General features: G+C 46.5%; 1 protein-coding gene across 1 annotated transcript; it reads right to left on the bottom strand.

Annotated features, from left to right (window-relative positions):
- Window positions 1-4,561: 4,561 nt before the first annotated feature.
- Window positions 4,562-9,558, bottom strand: LOC310834712 (uncharacterized protein). Its single transcript, XM_083718854.1, has 2 exons — window positions 9,164-9,558; window positions 4,562-7,285 (listed from the first exon to the last, which is right to left on the bottom strand). Exons 1-2 carry the CDS (start codon window positions 9,554-9,556, stop codon window positions 5,486-5,488), a joined length of 2,193 nt encoding a protein of 730 aa, XP_083574980.1. The 5' UTR covers window positions 9,557-9,558; the 3' UTR covers window positions 4,562-5,485.
- Window positions 9,559-9,596: the final 38 nt, after the last annotated feature.

Genomic DNA, 9,596 nt, shown 5'->3' with positions numbered 1-9,596 from the left:
CACTTCTCCCCGAGCCCGCTTTCGAGGCAGGGGGGGGGGGGGCTTCCTTGCGAACGCGCCTGGCCTCTATGGGTCACTGCGTGGTGCAACTCTTCTGTTTTAAATAAAACTGTAAGCCGCTTTGTGCAGGAAGCTCCTCAGAAAACGGGGCAGAACTTTTTAAGAGGGATAAAACGGACAAGGGAGGCTGGCTTCCTTTTGCCTCCCCCCTCGTAGGGCACCCATTCACGGGGTACCAGTGGCATAGTGTGGGTTGTCAGCACCCGGGGCAAGGCAAGTAATTTGCACCCCTAACCCGTGGATTTGCACCCCCTAACCCTAACCCCCAGATGTTGCACCCGGTGCGGCCGGCCCCCCCTGCACCCCCCACGCTACGCCACTGCGGGGTACCCCACAAATCAGCCCACTTGGGTGTTGCGTTTCCGTACCAATGACTGACAGGAGAAGCAGGTGGCTGGCATGGCTAATATATTCCACACATGTTGTTGTTGTTGTTTAGTTGTGTCTGCCTCTTCGTGACCCCATGGACCAGAGCACACCAGGCACTCCTGTCTTCCACTGCCTCCCACAGTTTGGTCAAACTCATGCTGGTCTCTTCGAGAATACTGTCCTACCATCTCGTCCTCTGTCGTCCCCTTCTCCTTGTGCCCTCCATCTTTCCCAACATCAGGGTCTTTTCCAGGGAGTCTTCTCTTCTCGTGAGGTGGCCAAAGTCTTGGAGCCTCAGCTTCAGGATCTGTCCTTCCAGTGAGCACTTAGGGCTGATTTCCTTCAGAATGGATAGGTTTGATCTTCTTGCAGTGCATGGGACTCTCAAGAGTCTCCTCCAGCACCATAATTCAAAAGCATCAATTCTTCGGCGATCAGCACATATACTGAGTGCATTTCAGTGTTATGGGGCTTCTGTGGAAATACACTTAGAGAGCTCAATGACTTACCCCTGGTGTTTATTATGCCTAGTTTGGCCCGAGATATACATAGATCATGTGGCATGTGTAGCTGCCACATTAAGGTGTCAGTAAAGGGACGCGGGTGGCGCTGTGGACAGACATATCACACTAATTAATATATGTAAAGCTTCTGCGCACTTTCACGAGGGATAGTGAACACTATTGCTTGACAATATTGTGTTGATCTCTTGCAATATCTAGAAAAACTATTTAAATATTTTATTTAAATAAACTTTTATTATTTTTTTCACTTGAAACATGTGCGGTCCTATCCTTTAGCACAGTGGTGTACATATACCACCCTTTCTTGTTACTACAGCGGGGGAGGAGCAATAATTCCTGCAAGCATATTAACTCCAGTTTAATAGTTTATAGTTTAATAAAAGTTTCGAGTATTATTTTTTTGTCTGGAAAAGTGCAGGATTTGCCTTTCTTATCCCATACCCTATGTTGCAACTAGTTTGCAATTCAAACAGGAATTCCCATATTCATTCTCTCCTCCCTCTCTCTGATCAGATCCCAAACCAGTAAAACAAGTGCCATTATTGTTCTACTGACTACTCACCATACTCCTATCTCCATCCGCCCCCACATTTCTTTGTTTCAGGAATCCCACAGGTTTCACTGTTCCCCAGGGCGTCCTAGCACATTCCCCTATCTCAAGTGACTCAAAATCAAACGTGTACTTCAGCACACTGAAACAAAAAAAATCAATAGACATTTGAACACAGAAACTCAGCACATACGCAAAAAGGACACAGCTCTCTCTGCCCATGTGGAGATGGTAACACGGAAACAGTGTCCCACGTCTTCCTATCCTGCCCCCTTTACAAAGACCTAAGGAATGAGATTATTACTCCACTCATTCTCTCCAACCCCGGCCGTTCACCAGACATCACACTGTATTTCCTCTTATCTGATACGGATAGTCAGATAACAGAGAAGGTCGCGAGGTACATCGAAAGAGCTATGAAATTGAGGGCCACCATCTGAGTGACAGACTTGTTCATCTGACGGACCTCCTTTTGCTTGTTCTTTTCTCCCTTTTATCCTTATTTCTATTTTTAATTCTTGTATAGCTGTGGCCTGTTGGCTTTGCTAATAAAGTTTTGATTGATTGATTGACACAGCTCTAAGCACTAATAGGTGCCAAGAGGTGACATAAAACCTTGTTTAAGGAAGGGTAAACTTGTACTTCCACCTGGTTTTGTCATCACAACCATGTATGGTCAGCGCAACCATGGACGTAGTCAAGGGGGGGCAGGAAGGGGCAGCTGTCCCCCCAAATAAATAAAATTAAATAAAAATACATAGGTAACTGAGGTTCTGCCCCCCCAACAAAGGCCTGCCCCCCACTAACAAAAATCCTGGCTACGCCCATGAGTGAAACTATATCCAGCAACAACTGAATATACAACCAACCACAATGTCATCACATTCAGTGAAAGTATGGGGCAACATGCTTAAAACTGATGTGGTAATACTACGGCAATCCATTATGCAGTATGTCTTTACTAGCACTAATAAAAGCTCATTAAGTATCAAGCACAACATCTGAGAAAGCAAAAGTATTTTCAATGCAATGTGTGTTCCTGCTTGTTGGACATACCAGGATAACAGGTCAGATCATATACATGGCGGGGGTTGGGGAGCAGACACCAAGAACCATGACAGCTTAAACTCATGGTTACCAGCTAACCTCTAGGTCTGCTAATTATATATACTTTTATCTACCCCAGCCCTCAGTGGTCTGTGCCATGTATACTTGAAGAAGCACCTTGTGGGCGGCTCTACAGCAGTTCACTGTGCACTCAGAGCTGCTCATGCGTCCATGTTTTGTGCCGTATCTGCAGGACATCACCCTTGTCAAAATGCCACCCCATGTTATTTTTCCATTTAATCCAAATTTACAATTTCTGTGGAAATTCTGATAAGCAAAGAACACAAAAGAATCTTAAACATCCTTACATCCTCCTCATTGTTTTAATCAAAACTTCCTAGCTAGAAGGTGCGATCCTATGCAGGAGTTTCACTAATTGAGTATACGCAGGGCTAGCCCAAGAAGGAAGATCAACATCGGGATCTGCTGTCAATTCAGGTGATGAATCCTGCCACCTGCGGCGGTCGCCTCAACTTGCTTCATGGGTAGGCCAGCTCTGAGTACAGTCTTTCTCCACATGAAACAGTTATCTGTTTTGGTTTTTGGCTGTTGCGTGTTGAGTTATGAAGAATTTCAATGATCAGTTTTTTTATTTGCACTTTTAAAAAGTATCATATATAGTGGCTTTCTGAAATTTAAATGTTATAAATGCATTTTGACAAAAAAAGGTACAGTGAACCATGAAAATGCAGGTGTTCTGACATATCTACTACATTATATAAATCATCCAACAATAATATCTAGCATTTATATAGTGCTTAACCCAATTGTTGAAAGCTCTTGATATATATTCTCTCAATACTCCTTACAACAGTTCTGTGAGGTAGGCCACCGTTATTACGTCTTTATTGCAGATGTGTGCCAGAGGATAAGTGAAATCCTTGCACTGATGGAGCAAGTTAGTTGGATACTGCCCCAATTAACTAACTGCTACTCAATGTGCTTTTTTAATTGGAGATGCCAAGAATTGAACCTGGGTCCTTCTGCATGCAAAGAGGCAGTCTTCAACTGAGCTACCAGAGTGACTTGACTGAGGCAATCTAATGGGGTCATAACTGAGGGGAGATTTGAACCAGGGGATTTGCCAGCTCACTTTCTTAGGAAAGATTCTACAGTGGTATCTCGGGTTAAGTACTTAGTTCTTTTTGGAGGTCTGTTCTTAACCTGAAACTGTTCTTAACCTGAAGCACCACTTTAGCTAATGGGGCCTCCTGCTGCTGCCGCCGCGCTGCTGCCATGCGATTTCTGTTCTCATCCTGAAGCAAAGTTCTTAATCCAAGGTACTATTTCTGGGTTAGCGGAGTCTGTAACCTGAAGCATATGTAACCCGAGGTACCACTGTATATCAGGGGCAGGCAACCCAAGGCCCGGGGGCCGGATGTGGCCTAATCGCCTTCTCAATCCGGTCCACGGATGGTCCGGGAATCAGCTTGTTTTTACATGAGTAGAATGTGTCCTTTTATTTAAAATGCATCTCTGGGTTATTTGTGGGGCATAAGAATTCGTTCATTCCCCCCCCCCCCAAAAAAATAGTCTGGCCCACCACATGGTCTGAGGGATGGTGGACTGGCCCACGGCTGAAAAAGGTTGCTGACCCCTGTTCTATATCATCTCTCTACAGCAGCAGTTCTCAGACTGGCCTTTACTTGCGGCCAGAGGGGAGGCCCCACACTAAAGTAACATGCCACAATATCAACTGAGCAAACTAGGTGTCACCACATCTAAAGCTCCTTGTAACCTCATGGAGTCACTTTGGCTGCATTTGAGAAGGCAGACTCCTGAATGGCAGTCTCAAGCTTCTGAGTTCCTCTCCGAAGGGGTCCTTGGTAAGATCAGGAAGGGTGGACAAGCTGCCGAGAAAGGCAACTTCCTTATTGCTGATGATCTTCCTGTGCAATATACAGTCAGAGGGGACTTCAGGGTGCATTGTCAGTTCATGACCATGGAAATGTTTTCTTTTCTTTTAACAAAATGTATATGTCACTTAATCAAGGCTACGCTTTATGTAAAACAGAGTGTAACATATTTATCAAAAGAATACAGTTCAAAGCAGCAAATTTCAAACCCAAGTTCATACAAAAACCAACAAGCTTGTCCAGTGCTCAGCATGAACTGAGTGGACACAGGTCTGGCCCTCACCATGCAGGCACACTGGGCAAATGTCTGAGGAAAACTCAGCAAGATTGCAGAAGATTGCAGAAGGCATCTGGCAGGGGAGTATGGGCCAAACCACCCTTATTTGTGTGAGAGCCCTCTTAGATGCCTAGGTAGTCCAGCCTGTTCTCTGGCCTTCCACTGCCCCTCTTCCCTCTCCCTGTGGCTTTATATCCTCCAGGTACTCCTTCTCTCCCATCAAGCAGATGAACAAGAGCTACCATGCCCCTTCTAGCACAAGTGGAGCCTCCAGGCAAGGAGACCAAGCACGGCCTCCTCAGGATTCATTGCCCTGTTGTTGCTTGGTGGTAGGGACTGGGGTCTACTTAAGGGCAAGGTACTGGCAAGTTACTGGTGAGTCCCTGTAGCCCATCACACCTACGCTGCTTAATACAGCAGCAGCAACAACATCAGCACCTTTCTTGAGCCATCCCTGAGTATGCGCCCTAGAACATGCCCCAAAACACTCTGCAATGCATAGATGTGACAGTTTCACTGGTGCCTCAGCAGAAGGAGCAACATGAAAAGAGTTTTTCTGAAGGAGGAACAGGTGGAAAAACTGGGCTGCAGAGCAGTGGTGTGGGAGCCTGTGGCACTCCAGTCATTGTTGGGACTCCTTCAGCTCCAGCCAGTATGACCAATGGTTAGAGATGAGAGTTGCCGTCCAACAACATATGGAGGGCACCATATTGACTCTAGGCCACTGCTCTATGGACATATATCATACAAGAAACTGGGAATTTTTCTGCAACAACATCATCATCTCTAACACATCATCCTGAAGGGAGGCCATTTTGGGCCCCAGGATTTGTCCATTGTGGCAGAACAGTTTTTCTACAGGAGCAGAATTTGTCAGAGTGGTGTTGAACTTGATAAAAACCTTGGCGATGGCTGGGTATCTTTTCAGTTGCCTCAGCTCATGCGATGGATCGTTGAGGAACTGTATCCCAATATTCCTTAATGCAGACTCAGCTGCCGCCACCCCCTGATTATCAAAGCCATAAAAATCATCGGCAGCTTTCACTGCTGCGGCTTGACTGTCAGCCTTCGACGACAGAGTGTCACAGCGGAGCAGCTCCCGTAAGAAAAGCTCCTGAGCGATCTTCTTATCATCTTGACTTTGCAGCCAACGCAATTTAAAAAATGGATGTGATACAGAAGCAATGACTAGTGGCTTTGTCTTTTGACTACTTACGGCTGTGTCAAAGGTCAGCATGTGCCCAAACTGCTTCTGAAGCTCCCCTTTCAGTGCACCTGCCAGGCAAGAAGTGTATTTTGGAGACACCGACTCAAGTCGGCTGTTTAACACAAGCACCATGGGCAGGGCAGCACCGCGGAAAGACTCAATGGCCTCTTCTGTCTGAAGTTTGTCAAGTGCTGTAGCAATCGGAGACATCACCTCCAACCACTCCCCTAAGAACTCCAGCTCCAGGTTGGTAAATTTTGGAAGCTGGAGGCAGGCCATTATGAGATTCACCGTGCCACGCATGTCGTATATGCGGCAAAAGCTGTCGAACTCAGAATTCCATATGGAGGTCGGTTTGGGAAGAGACTTTCCGAGGGCGTAATTAACAAGCTCTGCATTTTTCAGGCTATCTTGGGAAACATTCCTTAAAGCACAACATTTGCTTGCCACGCTTTGGAAAAGGTGCCTGTATGGAGGGTTGGTGGCCAGTGCTCTGGAAGCAGCTGTCGCAGCCACGAAGCTGAGTGTGCAGGAAAAGCAGGCCACGCGGGGTGGCAAGTAGAAGAGGTCAGAAGAATCAACAGTGTCACTTGACAAGGCTTCATAAATGCGCACGTTGACACAGGCATCAGCATCCACTTGCTTCTCCACATCATTCCCCTCTTGCTGGTCCAAGCTGTCCTCCAGCTGCTCTTTGGGTCCAGAGAACAGCTGAAAGGTTTTCTGGAAATGGTTCCCATTGTCCGTGACAATGTGTGTTATTTTTGTGGAGTCCAAATCATACTGCGAATGGATCTCAGTCAGCACAGAAGCAAGCTTGCTGTATGAACATGGCCCAGGAAAGCGTCGGAAGCTCAAGGCAGCAGATTCTCTTGTCAAGTGAGCTGAATTGATCCAGTGGCATGTGACACCCACATAACTTTGCCCCTGATGCATCCACACATCTGCAGTTGTACAAACATAAGAAACTGAGTCCAATTTCCTTTTAATTTTTTCAAGAACCAAGGCATACTGTCTTGCAAGGTTGTTCCGTAAGGTTTCTGTAGAAGTGACTGCAGCACTGGGAATAATCCCTTTAATCAAAGTGTGGAAGCCACTTCCGTCAACAATCGACAAGGGAAGCATATCAGTGATGAGGAAATTGAGAATTAGTTGATCCAGGTTTTCTTTGGATAAAGACTGATCACAGAGCTGATACTGTGAGTAAGGGTCCCAATGAGGCTCACTGTATTTTGGAATTTTCTCAGAAACTTTTAACATGCCACTACCAATTTGTTTGCAATGGATATTTTTCCTTTTGTGCATCAGCTTCAGATATTTTTCTCCATGGATTCTCTACAACAGAGGAGAACTATTTCAGTCAGTGCTATAGGATATAGAAATTATTATGGAAATCATACAAAAATATATAAATACTTGTCACATGCAAAAGTACTGACAGACCTGATGAATTGCTCAGTGGCCTGTGGAGTCAGGATCTCACAGATATTGGGAGGAATTCAACATAGCACTAAGGAGATTGCTTCATCAGCACAAACATTTCTGCTTGCTTGATGGAATCAACTCCCCTCTCCTCCCACCACACCCCATGTGCTGTTCTGGGGATTCTCCCAATCCCAACCTAAGCCAATGGGGGTTGAAGTGGGGAGGAAAGTCCCATTGCACTAGCAGAAGTCCTTATGTGGATGTCCTCTCACTAGCTGAATCCAGCCCCTTTATTTTTACAGTGGTACCTCGGGTTACAGGCGCTTCAGGTTACAGACTCTGCTAACCCAGAAATAGTGCTTCAGGTAAGAACTTTGCTTCAGGATGAGAACAGAAATTGTGCTCCGGTGGCACAGCAGCAGCAGGAGGCCCCTTTAGCTAAAGTGGTGCTTCAGGTTAAGAACAGTTTCAGGTTAAGAATGGACCTCCGGAACGAATTAAGTACTTAACCTGAGGTACCACTGTATTTTAAAATATCCAGTCTCCATAACCTTACAGAGAAATTTGCAAGAATGCTGCCAAATTGCTAAACAGAAAAAAGCGAAGAAGCAAAAGGATCCACTAACTTTGCTAAAAATTAATTTTAAGTAAAAATAAATTCTTTTTATAATACATCTGATTTTAAGGTATGTTTTTTGCAAAGTCTCTTAGCTATGACAACCAATTAGAATCAACATATTCAGAGGCAGTATATCTCTGAATACCAAATGCTGGGCATAAAAAATTGGGGGTGGGTACTTTCCCACTCATCTTATGCCCTTTCCTGAAGCATCTGACAGGCCTTCCCAAACAGAATGATGGTTTCCTATGGACCTTTGGCTGGAGCCACTAAAACATGTGATGACGGGACCGGTGATCCTCCAGAGGACGTCGGACTCCCCTCACTCTCAGGCATCATGGCCAGTGGTCAGGGATGATGGGAGCTGTGGTTCAACAACACTTGGAGGTCCACAGCTTCCCTGCAAGATTCTTCTTATGTTCTAAGCATCTCCTATTTCATGATTATTATTTTAAAGTAAGATCATCCTAAAGGCAATAAATTTATCTGCTGTAGTTTGGCATTTGATGTGTATGAAAATATGCACTGAAAATATTTTAATGTGGTTCTCCAACGTGATGTGCTATCTCTTCTTCAGTCCAAGACTAGGATCCTTGAGGACTGGAGAGGTCAACCACAATTTGTGGAATCAGGTGATGCAAGAGTCCAGACTCCACTCCTTGCAATGCAGAGTAGTCTTTGTTTAGCTTGGGGGCAGGGAAGTTGTGGCTCTCCAGATCTTGCTGGATTACAGCTCCCACCATGCTTGACCACTCACTGGTCATGTTGGCTTGGGGATGATGAAAGTAGTCCAACACCACCTGGAGAGCCACATCCCTGTTCCAGCCCTAAGGCTAGAGATCAGCAACTGCAGGAGGGCCATGGCCTGAATCTGATCTATTGAGGACGACCAAGGTTGCTTGAACGCGCGCATTCGAACCAGGCGACATCGAGGTCCGAAACAAGATGCTGCCGCGCGCGTGGGGGGCTAATAACGGCAAAGCGCTCCTGAGCATAACAAGCGGCCCTGAAGCGCACGGAGCACCTGAGCTCCCTTTTGCACGACTGCACGGGGAGTTTGCATGCCGGTCGTGCCCACGGGGGCTCCCGGATCGCTAATCTTAAACCTATCTGCAAATCGGGCTGGCTCACGTGCGAATGCGTAGTGGCCCTTTGCTGCCATTCTGTACCTGCACGTGCTTGGTGAAATTGGATGGCGCCTTGTGCTGCCCTCGGATGGTCTTCCTCTTGTGCCTGCACAGGCTGCAAACTGCCTGGATGAAGTTCCCGTCGTCTTCCACGACCTCGGAGAAGTACGTCCTCACGACGATGGGCAGCGCTTTGCTCTCGGGTTCCGTCGCTGCAGAAGAAGACATGCCGGCGGCTCCCGAGGTCGTGCACGGCTCCGCGACTGATGAATGGGAATCGGGGCACGGAGGAGCCTTCAGCGGCCACCTGGAGAGGGCTTCTAGCCCCGCGAGGGCATGCGTCAACCCTAATGCGGCTGCTGGGAAATGTAGTCCTTTGCCAAACGTTTCACGCCGGTACGTTTGTTTTTCACCTTCACAATAAGAAAGAACCATTCTTTGCTTTAGGACTGGCTGCCATTTGGATGCTCACGAG

This window comes from Podarcis gaigeae (assembly GCF_964106915.1).
Source record: "Podarcis gaigeae genome assembly, chromosome: 17".
In the NCBI taxonomy this organism is placed as follows: domain Eukaryota; kingdom Metazoa; phylum Chordata; class Lepidosauria; order Squamata; family Lacertidae; genus Podarcis; species Podarcis gaigeae.
This window is presented reverse-complemented; position numbering and strand designations above follow the sequence as displayed.